The 23,861-nt window shown below is 46.1% G+C and overlaps 1 protein-coding gene across 4 annotated transcripts in view; it reads left to right on the top strand.

Moving 5' to 3' along the window:
* KIRREL3 (kirre like nephrin family adhesion molecule 3) overlaps nt 1–23,861 on the top strand; it is a 218,647-nt gene that overhangs the window by 153,439 nt on the left and 41,347 nt on the right. For 3 of the 4 annotated variants that reach the window (XM_071798881.1, XM_065855680.2, XM_065855682.2), the window contains 3 exons: nt 3,454–3,531; nt 19,647–19,796; nt 21,149–21,298. In XM_071798881.1, coding sequence (XP_071654982.1) covers nt 3,498–3,531; nt 19,647–19,796; nt 21,149–21,298 — 334 coding nt within the window. In that variant the 5' untranslated portion in view covers nt 3,454–3,497. The remainder of the gene's footprint in view (nt 1–3,453; nt 3,532–19,646; nt 19,797–21,148; nt 21,299–23,861) is intronic. The other variant, XM_065855683.2, reaches the window with a different exon arrangement.

A 23,861-nucleotide genomic window follows, 5' to 3' on the forward strand; every position in this document is an offset into this window, starting at 1 on the left:
CATTTTTCTAAATTAACCAGGCACAGATTTAATAATAACTTGCATTTGTGTAGCACTTTTTCATCTCTGAGGATCTCGAATTGCTCTGCAGACTTAACAGCGTAATATAGAAATGATGTGCCGAAGGATCCGTTTGCTCTTTGCTGAAATGTGGTGGTAATTTGGATTATTTGGCAAATAATGTTGAAACGATGTTCAGAACAAAGCTCACGCGTGTAACATGCGACCGAAAAAGTGTTTATGACAGCAAATTGCCACCTCTGTGGAAGAAAAACATGTTAATACAAAGTTTGGAAAATTTAATATAAGAGACCAGCTGTTTTTGCTTCTCTTATAAGAGCTTAATTGGTATATAATAGCATAGTTAATTAAATACAAATCAATAGTTTAAAACAGCTAATTGATATTTAATATGTATGGGAAAATATAGCTTAGTTGCAATATAATTAACTCAATATTAAATAAGCAATGGAATTGCAATTAGGCCTTTGCAATTATTAGAAAGTTTATCGTTCTTTAATAAACTTGCAATTAGGATGAGCTGAAAAATTATTAAACAGGTATTATTGAACTATTAAACGTTTATTATCATTCCTGGTGGGATACAGCTCCACAACAGTACACATTACAGCTCCGATAATAAACCTTTATTATGGCTTTGTGGCTTTAGCCCTTTCTGCACCCGTTGATGAGAAACTTATTTCCCCCTCTGAGTTGTGGGTAGAGAAATTGCCTTGAAATTGGGTAAGAAAATTCCATATGATGGGAGAAGCGAGCAAAAAGGAGGAGGATTCCATACTTTGGGCCAGCGGAGGGAAATCGTTTTGTCTATGCATTAAAAAAATCCCTTTGTAGAAGACCCTGAACTTGGTTCTTTGAATTGGCTTTTGCTTCGTTGTCACTGGCTGCCCTTAATTGTGGCTCGTGCTTTGTCTAAGTGGGCTCTCAGCAGGTTTGGAGGTGGATTAACGCAGGCGCTTTTGAGCGAGTAGGAAACCACTATTCTGCCAGGTATTTTCCAGACTGAAGCTCGCACCTCAAAGCGCTTGGGATGATAAACTTCAACTGTAACTCATTGAACTCTGCTGTGAAAAATCAAATGCGATTGCAAGGAACTGGATGGGATTTGTTTTGGGTGATGGGAGACACGCATGGGTTAAAATATTCTGTTTTCAGTGATATCTCAGCCAAAACATTTAAAATTCTGCGTATCTGCGGAACTATTTTAGCTCTAGGTAACCACTAAAAGCCATGAAGTGGGGAGATGTCCTTAGGCAGAAGCGGCTTCTTGAAGTATTTTACCTTTTAAAGGCACTCTCAAGTATTTAAAGGCGCCTTCAGCTATGAAGATTTTTGCATGTTCTCGCAAATTTATGGTATGAATTATTATAGAGTGGTGTTCTTGTATAGCTGCTTTCATCGTGGGATATCAAAGTGGTTTATAAGCATTAATTATAACATCCCTCAGGGGGGCGAATGGGAGACAGACACCTGTACTGGTGTGTGCTGGTCCAGGCTCCAAATGGGTAATAACCCTGATTTAATCTGGATCCGGCCCACGTGGCTCAGCCCTGACTATCTTTAGTCTGAGTCTGGAGTTGAGCGGGATTGCACATGTGGTTTTCATTTGGTTAGATGCCGATGTTCTGCCCGATGGGAGCTTTGGTTCAGGAGGCTCTTGGTGACGTTTGGAGATGGAGAACATGACGGTCCCATCACACCAGGTCTGTGCACCTGGGAAAAGATCCACATATTCTGAATTAGTAAGAAGGGAATGCTGCCTTGCTCAGCTCCGCTTGTGCCGCCTTGTGCGACGCTAATCTAATTGTGTTGTTTTAATTATGCTTTGATACCTTGGTGCTCGGTGAAGGCTCGATAGGAATCAATGCGGTTTTGCTGTCCTATCAATAAAGACACAAAGGTTCTGGGCTGATTCGCAGGCTGTGTGTGAACTATCGGCAGGTTCGCATCTCTCTGGCCACGTGCACCTGGGTTTCTTTTATTTCATAGACAACCCCTCACAGAAACCCCGCTCAGAGTTCAGCAAGGTCTTATCGATTCTAGTTATCGCGCTAAACTTGTGCTAAACATGTTAAACATCCTTTGGCTAAAACCAGCAGCCCTGGCAGCAGTCAGGGGTTTTAGAGGCATCCAGTCTGCAATTCAACGCTTTTTTTGGTGTATTTGCACGTATGGGGATGGTAGATAATGTCACCTCTGTGCCGTGGAGTGAGAGCGCTGGTTCTCACGTTAGCATCCGAGACAGGAGGTGGTTGGTGTTTACCTCTTCCTGTTAATTAGGACTCTGATTCAAGAAATGGCTGAGGATGGGGATGGTTGATTCATCTGCCCTGATTTGTCTGATCTTTCGACATCTGAGTCACCACCTCTTAGGCGCTGCAAACACCTCCAAAGTGTCCTGGGTAGGGGGTGCACGTCGCTTTCTGGAGATGCCTATTTTTCTTCAGGTAATGATGTGGATTTAGGGGGGCAATGAAATCTCAGCTCACTCTAAGCACCTCTAGAAACTTGTTTTTGTCTGGACATTGACTTCAGTGGGACTTACATGGATTTATTTCAGTTAGATGCCGATGTCTCCCCGACGGGAGCCTTAGGATCAGGAGCTGCTCTTGCAAGTCGTTTGTACCCTGAGTGTCCTGGCATCAGAAAGAAATCAGTTTTTTCTGCATTTAGGCTCTGATTCTTGCCCTGTGTGCAATAGGAGGATGCTAACCCCTCTGCAGCTACCAGTATCACGGAGGGGTAATGTGTATGTACCCTGGTAAATCCGCATGTCTTCCCTGCACGTCACCACGCTGCGGTGAGCACTTCTCCTCTTCCTCCGCCTTCAGCCCAGATCTGAAATTCAAACCCAAGTTTGCATCGCGGTGCTAAACGCCGAGGCTGCTGGGCTTTATCCGGAGCTGTTACCGTGCCCTCAACCCTCTCGCGGGCGGCACAACTTTGCGACACTCCCAAGGGGAGTCTTTAGAGGGGGCTCTGAAGGGACCACGGCCACATCAAGCAAACATCAAAGGGGCTTTGATCAGCGTGGCTCTGCAGAGCGCACAGCCCCCCGAGGAGCTTGGCAGGTCCGCAGACAGCAGCATCGGGGACGTGGTACCTTCGTTTTTCTCCGCTGCGATGAGGGAGGATTTGTTTGAAGAAGTCGAGCTCTTTGCCGCATGGGGAGAGCGCGCACGCACGCAGCCTACTTCTGGAAAAAGCCGCCTTCAGATCTCGCTGTGCTTGTTACCCATGGTCAGAAAGCCCCATTAAGAAATCCAAATACCAAAGGCGTGTGCCTCCTCGGACTCTGGCGCTTTAGAGGGTCACTTGCTTTTCACGAGGTGCCCCAAGCTGGACTTCTCTTCTTTGCTCGCCGCAGCGTCCCTGTGTCCTCACTCTTGTCCCCAGCCCCGTCTCCTAACGTCGCTCTCTCTTCTCTTGCAGAACTGGGGCTCCCGGGAAGAGGATGCTGCCTAGTGCTGGGGTTCATGTACAAGGAGAAGTACCGCAGGATGACTGAAGGTGAGCGGATTCCCCACCTTCTATCCCTTCTTTCTCCTTAGCGATCTCATTGCGAAGTAGGAACACACCAGGTTCTTGTTCGTACCAAGGAGAAAACTCTTTCTCCTTCCATCTCTGAAACATCTTCGTAGGTGTGGATGTGGGAAGCCCCATGTGTGAAGCTGCAATAGAAGAACACAAGTCTATTAGTTTCATACACCCAAAATCTGTTTTTTTCTTACAAAAAGGATTTGTCACATGGGAAGGTCTTCCAGCAATCAGTACATCTACTCATTTTATTCTAGTTGAGTGGTTTATGCATTTATAGTTGAGTGGTAGTGCCTCAGCCTGACACATCCAGAGAACCTGTTTTCAGCGTCTTTCCAGCTTGTTCCGTTGCCTGTCAAACCCCTGCACTCTGTCGGAGATCTCGCTGAGATTTCCCTGTTTTATATTCCAGTCATCCCCCAAGTACTTTATGAGCATTGATTAATCCATAGAAATATCATAAATAATTATGAAGCGTAATAACTAAACAAAAACTATTTACGGTCACAAGAACTGGCATTTTTTTTCCTTCTGGTAGCTTCATTGCTTGGCTCCTTTTTCTGGAGCAACCCCTGGTGCAGAACCATCTTGGGAAAAGATGAAATATCCAACAGCTCTGTGAGATGGGAGGATCTTGAGAATGTGTCGACCTGTGAGGTTACTCTGGGGACCATAAACTCCATCCGGACGTGGATTTAGTCCTTGTTTGGGATCTGCTCTTGCAGGAAGCCTTGTCTTTATGAGAGTAAAAGCTGTGTTAGCCTTCACGGGGTAAAACTCTCTCATAGAGGCGAGTTTACGGCTCAAATATCAGTTAGAAGATCAAAGGTTCGTTCAGGCTCCCAGGAGCCCCGATGCTGAGCTGATAACATGGGGAAAGTTCTTTGCAAGGCTTCACCTCATGCTTGTTAATTACCACATGCTTTTGAAACATTGATTAGTGCGTGTTTTTAAAAGGAAGGGACTGCCTCTTGGGAGGACGGGTGGCAAAGTCTCATCTGAGCGGCGTGAGAAGGTACAATCTCCATCTCGATACCTTCCTGCCCCTCAAGCCTCTTGAAGAAGGCTCCTGTGGTTGTGCTCAGGTGGGCAGGAGCACCCTGGGGATGTTCATGGGGTGTCAGAGTTTGCAGCACCCCAGGGATGCTCAGAGTGTGTTCAAGAGCTGGCAGAACCCGTGGACACAGCAGGACATCCCACCGATCCTCTAGGCTGGTTCACAGAAGCTCCTGAACCCCCGCCATGGATTCTAAGCCCCCCATCTCCCTCCGGAGTGAGCCCCCTTTTCAGGCAGAACGTGGCTTTTGTGTGGAGAGAACAAAGAGACATGAAAAGCCAAAAGTAAAAGCTTTTGTGTGAGAAAGGGAACAAAGTGTCCCTGCCTGACAATGCGCAGTTTCTGGCCTCCGCAGGCTGCAGGACCATTACGTTTAAACATTACATTTAAAGGTACAATCTGCCAAAAAAGAAACCCAAAAAACCAAAGCTGGGGAATTTCCATGGCTACAAAGACTGCCTGGGACTTGTGTTTTCACTAGACAACAATCAGAGGCCTCCAACCTCACAGAGTTTTGGTGGATTTGAGTGTGGATCCACGCTGGATGACACGCGAGCCCAGGGGGGTTTCAGATGTCTGGTCATCCGCCGAGGTACAGCCAAGGAATTGCCTCCCCAAACCACCTGAGCCAGACTCTTTGGGCCACTTACCTTGGAGAGAGACAGTTTCCCTTTTATATTTGTGCCAAGTGAGAGCTTTTCCTCTTTTTATTGCGCGGCGGTGCTAATGAATAGCCCTATTAATAATTACAGGGTAGCTGGAGGAACTGAAAGCCGAGGTAGGCAGTGGGGCAATGAGATAATTATGAGGTGTGGGGTCTCCGTCGTAGTGGAAATGGGTAGTTACAGGGATCATTAGAACCTTGCTGTCACTTAATGAAGACACCTCCGAAACGCGCTCGTAGGTAGAGAAGCATGAGATGACTTGTTGGCGTGGAGGAATCGCTTTTTGGTGGGATTTGGAGGTGCGTATGGGCTGGGGAACAGGATGATGCTTCTCAAACGTAGCTGCTGTAGGTTTATCCCTTTGCTGTGATTGACGATCGCCTCGTCCGCATGCCGGGATCACCCGCTGTGAGTTGTGGGGTGAAATTAAGCCCAGTGACAGTTGCCAAGACAGGAAGGGCCGTCTGGAATGACGGCCCCGCAATAAAGATGCTTCGAAGTTAATCCTCCACCATCTGTATTCATCCTGCTAATAACCTGCTCAACCCGATGCTGCTGCCTGTTTGTTAACATTCAGAAATAGATACGTAATGGGGAGGAGGGTGCTGTTTGCTCAGAAGGGGCTGGATTTGTCCTCAGATCAGCTCATCGGTGGGAGCCACGGCTCGTGGGATGGACGTCTCGAGGTTTGTACCATGCACCAGAGGTGATGCTGGGCTTGTGATTTTTGGAGCAAGATTTTTGGTGTCTATGAGGTGGGTCACTTGAGTTCCCCAAGAACAAGAATCTTGAACCAACCTGAAAATTTAGGCTTGTTTTTCTATTCCCTCTGGGGTAGCCAAAGGACAGTATCCACACATCTTGCTATTTTTCTTCTTCTCTCCGTTGCCTTTGACTTCTCGCCAGGTCTAACTCAAGTTGTTAGCGAGCATCGCTGCAGCGATTATGCCGCTTTTGGCTGCCATTTATAAAACCACCAACAGGGACGGTGGGTGAGCTTCATCCTTGTGGTCATGGCTGAAAAAGGGACAGAAGAAGCACTTTGTGCAGCATCCTCCTCCTGACCCACCTAAGGGTTCATGATCTGTGCCCAAGGAAGGACAAACTCTCCCTTTTCAGCTCCCTCCTTGGTTTATAGCCCTACTCATTGCTTTGCTGCAGCTTAAAATCACCTTAATATGCAGGCGGCCTCCTCGGTACCGGCTGGTTTAGGTGCAAACGCAGACCTGTGTGGTAGGAGAGGGGTTTGTTAGCGACCGTAAGGAAAACCTGGAGTTTTGCGAGCCTGGAGGGTGAGTAATTAAAGTTTTGCAGCCTGAGCTGCACACCTCACCTTGGTTATTTTGTTCAGAAGGTTTGGGATCTTATTTAAAGGCGCTGGGACTCATGCAAAGCTCTGGTGTCTCTTTCCAAGGGAAGGTGGAGGTCCCAAAATGACAAAATTCACCTCAAAATGGGAAACTCATTGAGGTTTTGTTTTTGTGTTTGGCACATCTCCAGTCTGCACATGGGTTTTGGTTCTGCGAGACATGGGGAGAGAATTGTGCTGTTTTTATGGCTTATGATTATCTCATGCCTGTCCTTAGAATAATTATAGCTCCTCCATTATTAATAATTGGAATTCCAGTACTTATCATAGATCACAAAATGGAGAAGCGACTCAACCCAGGGTTTGCATAACGTACCTTGGTCTAAATTGAATAATTGGTAAAATGGTGAAAATCATTAGTTTTCCCCCCATTTCTTGGTGCTGGAATTAGTGACATATTAGTGCAATTAGCCAGAGCTTCCATTTGAGGCTGCAGTCATTTGGTTCGTAATTTAGAATAAATGTAAAAGCCCACTTGTGCTTCTGAGCAGATTATTTGTCCTGTTTAAAAGTGTCTAATAGGGTGGCTGTCATCTAAGCAAGATACATTTGACCCATTTCAATTTGTTTCTCTTTTAATCTGCTATCTGTTTTCCTGGATCTTTTTTTAATAAAAACATAAAGAAGAAGTGGGCGAGGGAGACCAAAGAGAATAGAAGCGCTATAGATCTGGAGTTTATCATAAGCCGAAGTAACTTGGAAATCGAGGCTGTTAAACTGCAGAAAGCAATAAAAAGAAAACACTATTTGGAGATCGTTTAAAGGGCCGAGTGACTTGTCGATGAAAGGTTGCTCGATTCGTCTGCTGCTTAATAGCTTCTCAAAGGGAATGTGCAGCTCTGGCAAAACCGAAGGGTGCAGGGTTTCGGCTTTAAAACGTGTCCTAAATATTGAAGCCTTTGGTAGGCTGAGCATCCTTCCTACAACAGGCTCTTCTTACCACCCGGAGAGAAACCAGCTGGGGCTCTGCGATGGAGCCCCTGCTGTTTTTTGGGGGAAGAAGCGGCTTGTTCAGAGCAAAGCTGGCTGTGCTTTTGCTCCGAATGCCGCTCTGCGTGAACTCCTGCTGTGGTTCAAAGCGGGTTCAGCGAACGCTCCCTGCCAAGAAAATGTCCTGTTAGAGCGCGGCACCGAGATGCGGTGACGGATTCGTGCCCCCCGTTAGCAGCCCAGCAAGGCGGTTGCCGCCTCAGAATTGCTTGAATTTATGGGGATGCTTAATCTGGATCTTTCAAGTGGCTTTTACATCTGCAGCGGCAGAGGCTGAGCGTCAATCTTCCTCGGTATTGAGGATAAATCTGAGCCAGAGCTCCTCTTATTCCTGCCAAAACTGACCTTGCTCCTCTATGAGGTACCAACAACCTCTGTGCTGCTGGAGAAGCTCGAACTTCACTTGATTCTCTGGCCTGATGTTGGAAGGGGTGTCTCAAACAACTTGAGTGTTTTCTTGAGCATCCTGGTGTCTTCTTCTCACCATTCGCCCTCCAAGGCTTTGAATCATTCTGCAACCTGAAAATGGGATTTCTGCCAAGCTTTTGCTCAAAGCTACAGGTTCCCTAGCAAAAAATCTTCTCGGATCCACTGTAGCAGTGGGTCTGTTATTGTCTGATGTCCAAAAATTCCCCATGGGATGCGGTGAGAACTTGGCATTGCCAGGTTTGTTCTCATCGCCCATAAAGGTGCTGTCTCCTCAGGGCTTGGAAGGTCTCCTCACCCCATCTATTTCTTCCCACAAAGGCATAATTAAGGATTGATTAGGGACGATATGGGATTGATACCTCCTGTATAACCTGCATTGAGCCTTTTATTCTTCATCTGCAGGAGGCGTTTGAGAAGGAAGATGGAACAAGCCCTGGAGAAGTTAGAGATGTTGAGGTCTCCCGGATATTCATGCAATGCTTTTTGTGTCTGCTAGCTAAACAAGGCAGGGATGTGATTGAAACCTGAGCAAAAACGCCATCCAGGCAGGGTTGGAAACACCTCCCCATCTTATTGCCACTCTCCCCCACTTTGGAGAGGGCAAAAAGAGGGGTTTTTATTGGTGATGCTCCAGTTTTCTGCAGCGGTTGTGGCACAGCTGAGCCATCCTGGCTATAAATCTGGTACCGAGCTCGCGAGTTTTATAGTAACAGTGTTGTTGTAGCAGTTAATGGTCCAAGGGTATAATTTTGTCTATTGATTGGAGCAGTGGTCCCCTGTGGAAAGCTATTTCTGCGTGGTCTTAAATAAACGAATATAATACTTCCCTGCTGACCAAGTGCCAGCGTAAGATAATTTGGGAGCTGCTCCTCTTGCTGATCGGCCTTCAGGTGCGTACGGGAGAACCTGGACAGGTGGAAACCACGTACCATCGTTTTGCAGGTATCTTAAGCATTAATAAACACAGATCAACATCTAGGGGTGTTTAGAATATCTTGGCTACTTGAGTATTGCCCCTGCACTCCTCGTTAGGTCCTTGAGGGCATTTGGAATGGGATGTGTGCCTAAGGAATACAACAAGTGGTGGGGAAAAGCTCTAAAATACACCTGAAAAAGGGCAGAGAGAAGGTAACTTAGCTGTTTTATTTTGCAAGGGGAGCACGAGTTAAAGGAGACACGAGGATTGTCTCTACAGACTCTGCCTTTCTCATTTCCACACCGCCCTCACATTTTGCCTCCCAGCCTGTTTATCTGTTGATAATATTTAATTTTCCCCTCTCTTCAGAGCTGTTCTTGCAGCCTGGGGGTCTGTTATTTGGCTCTTCTCCCTTATTGGCAATAATTCCTTAGTCGACGCAGGTCACCAGAGCAAAACCTGGACACACAGGTCTGGCTGTGCCATCAAATCACATTCTGATGATGTTGTGGATCCTCCTGGCATGGACACCGTGGCGTGATTCTCTCTCAGCTTCTCAAATTATCTGGAAGCCATTGCTTCCAAGAGAGAGCCCGGGGCTTTGCTATGCCACGAAAAAGCTTAAATAAATAGTTTCAAAGCTCTGTTCCCCGCTGGTTTCCTTGCACGTTGTCAGGTCACGTAATGTCACCGCCGCTCCCGGGTCCCAAGGTGGGAGATGCACCGCTGCCGTAAGAAAGGAGCCTCGAAACAGCGGTATTTCACAGCTATTGTGACAAATCGGAAGAAATGATGTGTTTCAGACCAACAAAATGAACCCGTTCCCATTTCTCAGTGAAGCGGGACTTTGTTGGGTTTGACAGAAAGATACCACAAAATGCCCAGCAAAGTATCTTGCTGTTTTTTTCTTAAACCCTTCTAACAATCCATTCTTATTGTAGAGAAATAGTGAAATACTGTTGTGTTGTTGTCCCGTTCTTTTTCTCCCCAAGCTATTTTTGCGTCTTGGCCAAACCCTTCCATCTGTATTCCCTAAATACATCTGAACTCCATTAGCAGGTTGATGAAGACAGAAGGACCAGCCATGGCCAAAAACCTGAACAACAAGTAGGAACGTGAGTGAAATTCCCCTTGGCCAAGCAGCCAACGTGACTCTTATTTAGTACCCAGGGCCACTGCTGTGGTTCTTCACAAAGCCATGAACCTGAACTTCACAATTACCTCCAGTGTGGCAGCAATCTTAGAGCTGATATATAGAAATATATATATTTTTATGCCCAGTGTTTGCTCCCATAGGTATTTACTCAATCTATAAATGTACTAATGGGGCTAATTTTAAAACACATCCAGAGATATAACTTCAGATGGGTTTTTTCCCCCTCCTTTAACAAAGATGAAGGTTTTATATAGATGAGGGAAAGAGAAGCGGAATGTTCAGTGACTAATGATCCTCATCAATATTCATGAGCGACGGTATGCATTTCGAGCTTTAAAATAGAGGAAGGAAGAAAGAGAGAAAGGAATTGACTTCTAAGGAAGCTAGATGAAATATTTAGGTTGACCTGGAGATAAATACATCAGCTCTTCGTTGCCATCAGCTCAGACCAGCGTTCAATCAAGGAGCTTCCACAGAGGAGCAGGAGGAGCTGAATCACTGGTGGGGTTTTCTGGAGATGGAGGTACCAGCGTGTTGGCAGCAAAATTTTCAGCCAAGGGTGACGTTTCATTCTTTTCTTTCCCTCCTTGCCTTTATTTCCCACTCCCTGTCTTTGCTACATCAGAAAATCACCCCAAGTGTACTGAAAGTTGGAATTTTAATCCCTCGATACTTGAAAATGGACAGGGGGGACCTTGGTCCTTCCCCATTCCATTCTTTTGTTAGATGGGGTGAAAGCTTCTGCAGAGAAAATACCTGAAAATAAGGGTTTTTATAACCAAGGTGTACGGCAGTGATTTTGGGGGACTGAAAGACCATCAACATCTTACCAACCAGATTTAATTACCAGAAGAGCACATCACCCTCAGAATGAAGTCTTCCCCCCAGCCTCCTCTTCTAAATCTTTTTCTGTTCTCCTTGTGCACCTTGTCCTTGTCTCCCTCTGCTTCCGAGGCTGCTCCTTTTTAATTTCGGTGCCATCCCTTCCATCCTGCGAGTGACAGGTGTCCCACACTTGCCCTTAAGATCATCTTTGATCTGTGCCCTGATAGAAGGATATGGTATTGACTTTGGCTTCGGCTTCATTAAGCGGCAGCCTCATTTGTCAACTTGTTTATTCCAATAGCTGCTCGGGAGCCGGTGGGGAACCTGCAACCTCGCCGAGCTGCCACGTTGTTCCAAAATTAACTCCGTCTTTCAAGGGTTTGCAGGCAAGGTTGTTGCAGGTGGCCCTGTGCAGTCATCTTCTTGTTAATCGGTGTCACGGAGGTTTGAAGTGAGGGTAGATCCAGTTGGTTCGTGGACAGGAGACCTCTGGGTACATAAATCTGCAGCGTTCCCAGCTGGAAGCGCAGCCCATTACACAGAGGTTTGCCCTGAGATGGCGTTTCAGACCCGTTTTCATGGTGAGATCCTTGCAGAGGCTTCTCTAGGGCTGGTTGCATCTAGATTACAAATAGCGAAGATTAATTTCTCATGTCAGTTGTCATCAGGTAATGTATCTGCCAGGGGTTTAATCAGATGGTTAGATGAGGTTAATCAAATAAACTCTTTTTTTCTTCCTTTTGGGTGATGAATAAGTCACGTTAAACAACTGAAACTCCAGATGTTGGTGTTCCCAGTGTTTTTTTGGGATTCGGAGCCTTGAGGGGCAGCTGGGTTGGTGGCAATGCAGGAGGGACATCCCTCCCTTTGCTTGGGTTCAGAGCAGAAGAAAAAGTGAAGCTGCTGAGGAACTTCCAGACCCGTCTGACCTTGTGCAGGAGAAGATAAAAGCAAAAAAGCCCAAATTTCACTCAATAGCTGGTGTCCCATTTCCTGGAGACCTTAATGCCTCCCTGTCATTGTAGGAAAGGGACTAATGATGCATTTTGGTGACTGGGAGGTGTGGAAGCATCAACCTGACCCTACACATCCCTCGTTATGTGACACATCTCAAAAAAACAGAGGTGCTGAAACGTATTTTGGCGCTGGAGTGGTTAAAGCTGATTTTTGGTGCCGGCTACCACCGCAGGAAAGATGCTCCTCTTGCCGCAGGCGTTTTGCTTTGGCGGATCCCCAGGTAAATAAGGCATTGGTAATTCCGCAGCTTCACCGCGATGTGACCGGCACCGGCGCGGCTTGTGTGTCCCCACAGCCCGGGGAACATTGGAGCAAAGCCGGGGAGAACACGGCAGGAATGGCCCAGGGATTAGAGAGCTGCTTGTAAGAGGAGGTGAATTTATAGAGTCTGGAGGAGGCTCAAGGGGAGACACGACCAGAGTCTATAAATACACACAGGGAGGAAATTATTCAGAAGGGAGGATAAGGAGCAAGCGCCTGAAGTAAAGGCAAGAAAAGTTTCCACTGGAAGGAGAACAACCTTCAGGAGATGGGGTCCTGCTGCTGCTGTGCTCCTTTCAAAGCCTCAAAAAGGTGTGTTTTTTCTCTTTCTTACCCAGCTCTGCTTCATTTTGTGGTGCTGAGCCACCCCAGTGTGCCTTCCGGAGGTTTAATAAACCAGACTGAGATGCATTTGGGCTTCTGGCTTGACAAGTCGTTCCCCTCGGACAGGAGCATTCGCTGGGTGACAAGGCTTTGAGCCCGTAGCCCTAGGGGCCACGGCTCATCGCTCGTCATCCCTCCGATGAATAATACACGGGCCTGAATATCTGTCTGCATACATTTCCCTTTCCTAGCGGGGAATTTAATGTTCTTTTTGGGCCTCCTGCTCCTGAGATGAAGAGATGGCTCCAAACCTGCAGCCCGTCGGTTCCAAACGTCATTAAGTTTCATTAGAACAAATAAACACCGCGATGACATTTATAAGTTACCGGAGAGCGCAGAAACCACAAATATGAAGCAGATAAACTGTATTTGATCTAAATAATTACTGCAGGCAATATCGAGCTTAGGCTGAGCTGGCAGCCGGGTGCCGAGTAATTTATCGGAGTCCGTAAGGCTCTGTGTTGCACGTTGCTGCTTAGAATTTATGGTGATGGTTACATGTCTCTCTCTAAAGCCCTAAACTGGTTGTGTTCCTGCCCCACTGAAGGCTGGAAGCTTTTCTTCCAGTCAAAAATGGAATTGGTGCTGGCTAAATGTTTGGCTATTACAAATTTTGGGGCTTTTTCTATCCCCGTTCCTCAGGATTTTAGCCCAAAAAGGGACCTGCATTTGAGGTTTGCTTCTCCTCCAGCAATAAAGCAGAGAAGTCACTGGGTCTCGGCCACGTCCAAGGGTGCGCGTGGGCTGGTAAAGCTGTAAATATTGACCGAATTCATGTTTTCTCTTGTTTTTATTGGGTAAATCCCAGTGAAAAAGCAGGTGCTGGTGATTGCAGGTCACTGGCCTTTTCCATAATTGATAAAGGTATTTTCTAAGCATTTATTTGCTTGGGTCTACCAGCGGTTTTCAGGGCAGAGGAGCTTTTATTAGGCCTTCATGAATGGAGGGAAAAGTCCACACGTTTTTAAGTGTTTTCCTCGAATAACAGGGACGGCACGTGCGTGATCTGTTGATCTCAGCGTCTCCTACCTCCTCCTGTCTTTTCCCTGCTACTTCTTTTTAATGTGTATTTCATGTGCTTAACTTCAGGCTGTTCTTCGGCATAATTTGGTTTAAATACAAATCTTGCATGTAAAAAAGAAACAAAAAGGCGCACATATTTACAATCATTTCCACTTGGAAAAATCCAAACAAACAATAATTACAGCAGAAATCTGCTAATTCTCATTCCGCTTTGTCTTTAGACTTGCTAATTTGTGCAACACAACCTGAAGAAGTCTCAACCTTACTCGGAGGTGGAAGCCAGGAGCAGAATCTTCCGGTAGTTCTGGTGTTAAATATCTGCGTTTTTCTCTTCTCCGCTGAATCTTCATTTCAATTTCTCTCCGTGACTCGAAGCATCACGGATTTTGCAAAAACAGAGGTTGCAAAGTGAGGATGGAAGCGCAACGCAGTGCAACCCGGGGCGAGCTCTTTGGTCTAATTTTCCAGCCTGTAGCCTGTGCAACCTCCTATCGCTGCTTGTCCTGGGAGCAGAGCCAGCCTTGGAAATCTCCATATCGGTTGTGAAATGGATTACTCATCCTTCTTGTTTCCTTGCGGACGGGCGTCCTGCTTGCCCTCGAACTCAAAGATGAGCTGAGATTTACGGGACTGTATCTCCAAAGAACAACCGTGAGCTGGGAACGTAGGGCGGGTTTAGGGGATAAACCCAGATCAGATATAACCCAGGGGTCGGGGGGAATCACCTGAGAGATTTCAGAAGGTCACAGGGGATAAAAACCCTGAAGGATTTAAAATCCTCGAGGATTTTATGCAGGAGACTTTGTGAGAGGCAGAATGTCGTGTATCAGCTGTTATTATAGAGGAAAAAGTTCCTTTTCCTCCGTTGTGGATTAATTGGGTGGATTTAGGTCTTGAGAGCGCCTGTGCAGGATTCCTGCAGCCAAGGATGTGCTGACCCCTTTTGCAAGCACCACAAATAGTCCCTATCAGAAAAACATCCACAATTTCCACCACCAAGCGGTTTTGGCTGGAGGTACCGAGCCCCTCGCTCTGGCTGCCTTGGAGCTGCGCCCCAACAAAAGAGCGAATGCTAATTTATTATCTCAGGAGTGCCAGTAACAAAAGTGTTTCTTTGGAGTCATCAGCAATTTTCAGCTGGGACTTCTGGGTGGATCGATGAGAGGAAACCTCTTCTCCGCTCCGGAGAGCAAAGCATCTTCTGTTTTGAGCCAGGGATGCTGCTCAGCGCCACATCCACCGCGTTCACTTTGCTGCTTCTATCTCCAACCCAGGGAAAATCCTGTGTGCCCCAAAGTTGGTTGGTTGGGTATTTTTTCCAGCTCTGTCAGCTTGTCTAATAGAAAATAATGCAGTTTCCTACAATCCCAGCTGTATCTGGGCAGCAGGTACCCGTGAGCTTGTTAAAGCAGAACAGTTGAGTCGCAGTATTCACTCCTTAAGGTCACTTGAATGCTGATTTTTGGGGACAGCTTATTTTCGATCCTATGCTATGGCACATTAGTTTATTTTCTATCGGTGCAACTATCCAGAACAGGCATTTAATCTCACAAGAGGTAATTCTGGAAGCCGGTTGCTAATAAATATCCCCTGGTAAGTGTATTCTTACACCTTTCCCAATCGGTAGCTAATAACGGAGCAGCCGATGACATTTAAGCCCTTTCTGCACGGCTGATCAAACTACTCGCAGCGACTTTGAAAGCAGCGCTGGGATTTTGCGCGGGTATCAAAGCCGGCGCAACGCTCGGTGGCTCAGATCTCTTGCCTGTGTGACTAATAGACAAAAAAAAGAATTCTTAAAGGTCTAATACCTTATTCAAAAATTTCCTCGTCTCCCTTTGAAGCTGCTTAGTGGCCACGGTGGGATGATGATTTTTCTTCGCTAAGTGGCGTGATGGGACTACCTGACATCACTGCGGGATGAGCTCGGGCCTAAGGGTTATGCAAAGGCCGAGCTTAAACTCAGCTCTAGCTGTTGGGCCTGCACCCAGGATCATTTTGGCTTTGGTTTTACTTAAATTCAGCTCGGTCCCCCTTGGAAGCCGCAGGGTTGGCTGGGATTGATGAGAATGCCAGGCTTTGCATTTTGGGGTGCTACAAGGGGAAAGTGGTTCCCGTCTCTCTCGATGTTTGTGGGTGACAAGGTATGAGCTCAGGGACTTTGCTCTAGGGCAGGGATCTCCGTACTGGGGACAGCATCACCGGTGCGATTCATCTGTCTGGGGAGCATCTTCTCTGAAGGTGCACGAAAATTTTGGTATTGTCCTTAAATCTTCCTGGGGACACTCGCTGTCCCTTCCCTTTCTGCTCCACCGGGGAGATAATTAAGACGGAGGCCGGTACCGGAGCTCGGCCCCGCTCTCCCCGTTGGCTCCGTGCTTCCCTGTGACTGACAATTCCGGAGAGCTTTGTAAATAATTTAATGCTTTTGTCTTGCTTGCTTTTCACCAGCCATCTAAAAATCAATGCGGGCCCGTGTTTCTGAGCGTGATGGGCCTTACGCAAGGCTCCTTGTCCTTGGCTCTAAGGAGAAGGACCTGTTTGAGAACCAGCCTGTTTGTCGCGGGATCAATGGCTGAAGATGCGCACGGTGATGCAAATACAAGCCCAGGTCTGTTGGGAAATCACAGGCACGCGGGCATCCTGTCCCAATGGTTCCGTCTGCAGGTGTCATGTCATGAAAAACCAACCCTTGGATGATGTTCCGCTCTTCAGAGGGACCCTTGTGGGCTGGGGGCATCACACAGAAACCCCTTGAGCATCCTCATCCCACACATCGTGCTGGGTTGAGCGAAGGATTTAGCTCTTAAAATTGAGGGACAACAAAAACGTCCCACCTCTCTTCATCATTGTGCCTTTCATTTCCAAACAGGAACATTTTTATAAGGAGCTTCACAGTCTTTCTTCACCACTCCTCGACAAAAAAGGACTAATTCTTTTCATTACACAATGGCAATTCAAAGCTCGGCTTACATAAAAAAAGCCCCGGCGTCTCTGTTTCTAATGAGTCATTGTTCCCTCTGCAAGTACCTCGCTTCTTACTACAATACTCACTTCTCTTGGGTAATGAAAATTTAACTATCTGCTCTTCCCGCCTGCCTCTCCTTGCAGCGAGTTGCCCGCGAGGCAGGCGGGTTTTACACAGGAGGCCACAAGCTGGAAATAATTCCAACAAGAACTCATGCAAACAGATTCGGGTTCTTCAGAGAGCTCAGGAAGCCGCTCGCCGACTTCGGGCTGTGGCCACGGAAGGAGCTTTGAGGTCTCACCACGGCGCACACAACCTTGGCAATGGCGCCGTGTAGGTGCCTCCCGCTGCTTTCTGCATTGTAAAATGGGAGTTTTGGTCCTCAGCACCATGCATGTGTGTACTTGGGCTTCTCTGAAAAGGAACGTGACGGTGTCAGTGGCGTGGTTTCCCTTGGAAATCACAAACACAGCGGAGTTGCAGCCTTTGTTTGAAAGAACAAGGCAACGCTATGGAGAAATAGTGAAAAACAGGAGCCACAGGTGCAAAACCATTAAGGAAATACAAAGAGTTCTAAAGTGGTTTTATCTTCATTTTCTTTTCCTTAGACTTTTATGACAGGCAGGATCCTGCCTGTGATTGTTTGAAAGCAGGGTTAGCGATGTTGCTTGCTTGCTGATCGTGGTGGGTCTTTTATTCTCCCATATCTACCCAATTAGAAATCCCCCTGGCTTTTTTTTCAGAGCATCTTCCCACAGCAAGACAGGAGCTCGTGGGGCCAGAAAACAGGTCACACAATGACGATGACAAAGTTGTGGACTGGGAGAAGATGATGCTCAGAGATCCAGAACCTTCTCCGGCACCCAAGCTCCATCTCCAACAGCCACTCAACAACCCGTGTTGAGCAGAAGGGCAGCTCGAGAGCACAGATGGGACTCCACTGTCATGCTGGAACGTGGCCAAGAGGCATGATTAGCATCTCATTTGCATATCCATTGGCTTTTTCAAAGGGAAAAAATCAACAGCAAACTCAGAGTCCTAATATTTACTTGTGCTTGGTGCATCTTTTCTGCTGGGTGAACAGAAGATGCTCCTTGCCCAGACTCTTGGTTGGTCTGAACTCTGGTCTCTGCAAGGATTTGGATTTGTTAAGCCAGGTTATAGCTAAAATTTGATATATTTTTTTTGGCTAATACCTTGTTGAGTGGAAGGGGAGAGAACAGGAGACTTCTGGTTGACCCACAGCATCTTGTGTGATCGTTGGCTTGGAGTCAAACCACCACCCTGCTCTGAAACCAAAGCACCTTTTTGTAATAATATTGTAAACACTCATGGCAAAAATACCCAAATTGACGTGTTTCAGCTCATTATCTTGTAGCTGAAACCGCATTTGCAAATCACCCTCTCTTAGTCTCCTCATTTTCAGTTATCTTCTGTCAAGCATCTCATCGCCCTTAAAACTTTTCGGCAAATTACTTGTGCTTTTGACATTAAGACATGAGACGGCTGAAAGCCGCAACGTGGACGAGCCTCTGATCTTCCAAACCCAGTTAAACCCAGTAAATCAGACTTTAAGCTGATTTGAGAGCTAGTTGAGCTCAGCCTTCAGTACTTCTTCTTTTTTTTATGTGTGATTTAGGGAGAGATGAGCCAGGTAATGCTCTTAAGGACCTTACCCCCGTTTTCCTCTCCTTTGACTGGGTCCAAGTTGTTTGGAACTGAAAGGGAGCCTTGGACCAAAAAAACCTGACCAGTTTTAAGCTTAATGGACCTTTTCAGAGGGCACGATCACCACTTTGTGGTTCTCCTTTCTCACTCCACCCCTCGCGGCTCCCGGCTGACAACCTGATCATTCTCGCTGATAAACCAATCTTTGGGGGTTATTGCTGCATTCCTGCCTGGACAATTAGCAAGATTATGGAGCGAGCTGCAAAAATATAAGTTAGCGGGTGGAAAATACATATAAAAATCAACACAAAGCAAAATGCTCACTTTTTCTGCTTGCTTTCCCAATTTTCTTTTTCATCTTTGTCACCTAATGTATATAAACCTGTAGAAATCCAGAAAGGATGGCTCTGCTTTTCTTTAGCTGGCTAAGAGCAAGTGTATAAATTAAGCTAGACTAAATTAAATCAAGCGTTCACACGGGGACGTACATTGGTTTAACTGCATGGGTTTAAAAAGTGATGGAGCTTTGTAGCTTTGCCCAACAGCTCATTTGGAAACACGTTTAGTTGCAAGAACTTGTGTCCCCCCTAACCTTGGTTTAGGATTAATCACCAGTCAATGATGAAAATTGAGCGGATGTAAATTAGGATGGGATTGATTGAGGGTGGTTCACAGGGAGACTGTCCTGGTTTAACAAATGGATTTTCAAGAGAAACTTTTTCTTCAGCCCACTATAATTCTGTATATTGAGCTGACATTGAGCTGAGGGTGTGGGCTCCGAATTTTGGGCCTGAAATGCTTTCACTTGTTCTTTTGTTTTTTAACTATTCTCTTTGCAAGCTCAGATATGAAATGAGGGGAGCGAACGGGCAACATTGGATCTGAGCATCCCAGATTCTCATCTTGCCTGATTGAAAACCACAGTGCCCATTTTGGAAAGAATAGATTTTCAAATGATATATAGAAGGATTGAATACTTGAATGTTTTTCAATCATGGTAAAGCCAAGGAAAATACTGGTAGCAAAAATGCTTTGGGAGAAGAGAAAACGGCAGCGGTCAGGTGTTTTCCTGAGGGTTTTGTATCAGGTTTTCAACCACGCATCCTGGTTCTCAACCAACATCCTCTTATATTTGCTATAAAACAAAATATCGCCTCTTCCCAGAAGATCTTCCGTCTGCTCATCGCGACGGCTAAAACACCATTTAACATTTGGAATAAAATGGTCAGAGGAAGCGCCTGGCGCCTCTCGGCTGTATCATTTTTTCAACCTGGGGAGGAAAATCATTGCATCTCGAGCTGTCGCATCCTGTGGAAAAAACTCTTGAGAACTGAAGGCTCTTCTTTCTTTCTCCGTCCAGGTCAGGCGTCCTCGTTCACGCAGCAGCCGCAGGACCAGGTGGTGATCGCCGGCCAGCCCGTCACGCTGCTCTGCGCCATCCCCGAGTACAATGGCATCGTCCTGTGGATCAAAGACGGGCTGGCCCTCGGGGTGGGACGCGATCTCTCCAGTAAGTCTTGTCCCCTCGGCGTGGAAAACCAGCCGCGAGGTTGATTTAAAGAATAACAAGCATTTTCGTTTCGACTGCAAAACCTTCCCTAAGCCTCCAAACTTGGAATAAATAAAAAACTTGGTTGGCTTGAAAGCAAACAGTTGGTTTCCCGCAGGTGCTACCTTTGGAAATTCTGGCTTTGGTTTGGGGTGGCCTTGAGAAACAAACGTCACGTTTCCAAAACACAGGCTGGGATGTGTTGTAATTATTGAAAGTATCTCTTTCGACTTCTCAAAAAAAAAACCCCAAACTAAACACCACCAAATAAAGTGTCTGTTTGCTTTGGATAAATATGTTTATTGCAATTCAGAGGAGCCCACAAGTACTTGTGGCTTCCTTAAGTGGCACTTTTGACAAATTCTAGTTTGGTTATAGAATTCCCCAGAGTTCTTGTTACTTAATCCCACATTGTGTTTGAGGGTTTATTATAACTGTTGAAGACTCTGAAACAATAGTGGAGAAGTTACACAGTTTCTTTTATATGTTATGTCAGAAAATACTGATTTTTTAGTGAAATATTTCACAGGACTAAGGGAGAGTGTTCACTTGAGAGCAAAAAACCCGGCAGGGCACTGAGCCCTTCCAGGAACTGCAGCTCCTCTCTAAAGTGCTTTTTCTTTTCCTCTGTTTTTTTAATAAGTGTAATTACTCATTTCTCAGAGTTGCCTCAGCAAGCCGTCCCCCTTCAACTGTTTTTCGAAGCTCAGTGCCGCAACTTTTACATATATTAAAGAGCTGATTTTTCTGTATGAGACCCCGCGATGCTGTTGCGGAACAACAGCTCTGCTGAAGTACGGAGCTCGTTTGAACGACTTCCACAATTAATGGAGCAGGGGCTGCTTTTCAGCGAGAGGAACTGCCAGGATACCAGCTCAGCCAGTCATCTAATTAGCTAAATCCAAACAAACCCAGCATTTGTATTTCTCGTGGTTCAGGAGAGCAAATCCTGCTGTTGATAGCATGGGAAGAAAACAAAACTCGAGCGTGTGCCAGGCTGCTGGCGTTAAGCGGCGCATTGATGGCCTGGATGGGTGGTGGCAGCAGTCCTTCCGACTGCTGATTGCGGCTATCGCTGCCCCCAAACCTAAAAATTGACATATTCAGGGTTTTAAGGAGTTAAGGAAACCCCACTACAGGTCTTGGAGGAGCCATGGAGTTTCCTAATAGAAGGGCTCATCCCTTTCCCTACAAATTCCAATTAACACTCCTTCGGCAGTACCTCCTTTTTGAACTCGTGGGGTAAAACCTACAGTCTCATTCCCCAAATTTGGAAGGTCTCTCATTTTGGGCTGGTTTTCTGCATCCCACAGGTTATCCGCGCTACCTGGTGGTAGGAGACCATCTGTCCGGAGAGCATCATTTGAAAATCCTGCGCGCTGATCTCCAAGATGACGCTGTCTATGAATGTCAGGCCATCCAGGCAGCCATCCGATCCCGACCTGCCCGGCTGACCGTTCTCGGTGAGTCCCATCTCCCCATCGTGTTGATGGTTATTTGTGCTTTTTTTGTCCTCGTGATTGCACTCAGTGTTTTCTTGACAAAAAGCTTTGTTGCCGAATGGAGAGGACTGGAAACGAATCCATGGCGAGAGTGGTGTGGGTGCCTCTCGATCCTGCGAATGGTGGGAGTGGGAGATGATCAGTGAGCACAGAGGTTCTGGGATGAGTAGCACAGGCACAAAACGTTTAATACTTCAGTTTTACAAATATACGTGTTGATTCAAGGGCATGCATGTATAAATTTAAGGACACAAAGAGCGTCGGTGCCATCAGTGCAATGTGCAGCAGGACCAGGAGGACTTTACCCCTTGAGAAAACGCTTGTTTTCATTCCATCGTCATACTATCTATTATATTTTCATACATATATTTTATTATCTTGCGTTACTCAGTAATTAATCCTTCCCATAAGCAACACAGGAGGGTGTTGCATGGGATTGCAAACAGGAGGCGGCTCACAACATCTTGTAAAGACCCTTTTTGGGTGGGAGATGGGAAATGAGCACTGGTTTTGTTGGCAAAGTGGCTGTAAGATCCTATCAGGAGAGCTGGGAAAGGCCAGGCTGGCCGGTGAGACTTCCCAGGATGGATGTGGAACTTAATGAAAATGGTATTTTCTTGAAAAGCTTGGACGACGTCCAGTCCATGTCGCTCCCAGATACATCCTGATTATTCAACCCACAAAGTGAAGCTATTTCTATATTTAAGGTGGTTTAAATGGAAATTTGGATTTGTTTTTCCCTTGTTGTTTTTTGTCGTGGTTAATTTTTAGGGAAAACAATTCTTTACAAAAAGAGGTCCAAACCAAGATTTTTAGTGCTTTTAGTCCAATTGACGCTAATTAATCCTTAGCAACCGAAACAAGTGAATTAAGGTACTGCTTCTGGTGGAAGGTTCACCTTATGGGAATCTGCTCAACACCACGAAAATACATTCGAATTTCTGCTTTTTCATTCCCCCTACATTAGTTTTTCCCTCTCCTCAACCCCCCAAACCACCTTACCCGAAACTTCCACAACTGCCACCTCTTCCTTCTCCCTCCCCGAAAACAACATCGATTGCCTTGTGATTTTTCCTTCTGCTCCATCGCCCCTTTGCCGCAGCTCAGAGCTCCGACATGTGCCCATACATGAAAGAAGCTGTAAATTAATCGAAAAGCAGAAAAAAACGGCTGTCAGGGTGGTTTTTTCCTTGCTTACGGAAAACCTCTGCAGGCTGCTTTACTTTCCCTTCCTTCGCCCAGGCTCCCTCCTTCTGTTGCTAAAGCAGAATCTGTTGCTGGAGCCAGACAAAAGAAATAATGTTATTTAATTAGAGCTAAAGATCTCAAAACTAATTTAGTCCCAGGGCGCGCGGGTGGACGTCAGAGCTCCGAGCTGCTGCAAAAGCGTTGATTGAGCCGAGCGATGTTTTTATGGATCAAAAGGAAATCGTTATTATCTTTGGGGTTATGGAATGTGTTGAATAGATGGCACTTAGTGTTTATGTGAATCTACATGGTAGTTGCTAATTGGTACATTTACCTAAGATGTTCAGCAACTTAGATTTGCAGCTTTCCTTTTAAGAAAATTAAAGTTATAGCGCGTTCCGCTTGGACCCGATCGATAGGAAACGGTGCTTTGCAACCCGTCGGTAGCGCATCTTTTATTTTAGATGAATTTCTGTGGATGTTCTGGGGAAACTTAATGCTTGGCACTGATACCCACACCCTCGCAAAGGGGCTGGGAGGTTTTTAGCAGTCAGATTTTGATACCTGTTGGTGTTTTTTTATGGCTTGGTGCTGCTTTCTCCATCCTTGCCAGCTTTTCCACTTTCTCGGTGCCATGAAATCCCCTAACGCCTCCCAATTCAGTTTCCAACTGCTGTCATTCTTGTCTGACAACAGCTTTCCAGGGCTGATGCCTCCTACTTCCCCACTCGGATGCAGAGCTACATCACATTTTAATGAAATATTTAAGCTTTTGTCACATTGTTTTCAAATCTACATGGTTAAATGGAGTGGAACAGATCATTCCATAGCCTTGGAAGTCCAAACACTCAAAGAGATGAGCTTATTAGTGTCATCAACATTAGGAGAAGTCTTTGATTTGTAGAATCTCGGGGACAAATATTGCTCAGGAACCGGGATCTCATCCCAAATTTTCTACAGTCAAAGGACGGCAGCGGTTTGGGAGGAAAACCCAAGCCAGGAAGCCACGGGAGGGCTGTTTGCTACCTGGTACATCTTTAACGGCGAGGCTTCTTAATTTATGATCTGTTTAACTAAGCCAGGGTATTAATTAAATAAAGTAAGAGCCTGATTAGGACTTGGAAGAAATTTAAAAATAAAATCAGACAACGACCGAGCGAAATTGCAAAGCAAACACTTCAGCTGTAACCATGGGAGAGTTCCCTCCGGTCTTCCATCAAAGCCGGGAGCAGGGAGGGCAAATACAAGAGATTATGGAGCCGACAGATGCGCCTCGTTAAAATATGCATCTGCCAGCCGCGTCATTTCGGGAGCCGGAGGGTTCGCTCGTGGATCC

Source organism: Patagioenas fasciata, chromosome 24 (genome assembly GCF_037038585.1).
Source record: "Patagioenas fasciata isolate bPatFas1 chromosome 24, bPatFas1.hap1, whole genome shotgun sequence".
Classification (NCBI taxonomy): Eukaryota; Metazoa; Chordata; class Aves; order Columbiformes; family Columbidae; genus Patagioenas; species Patagioenas fasciata.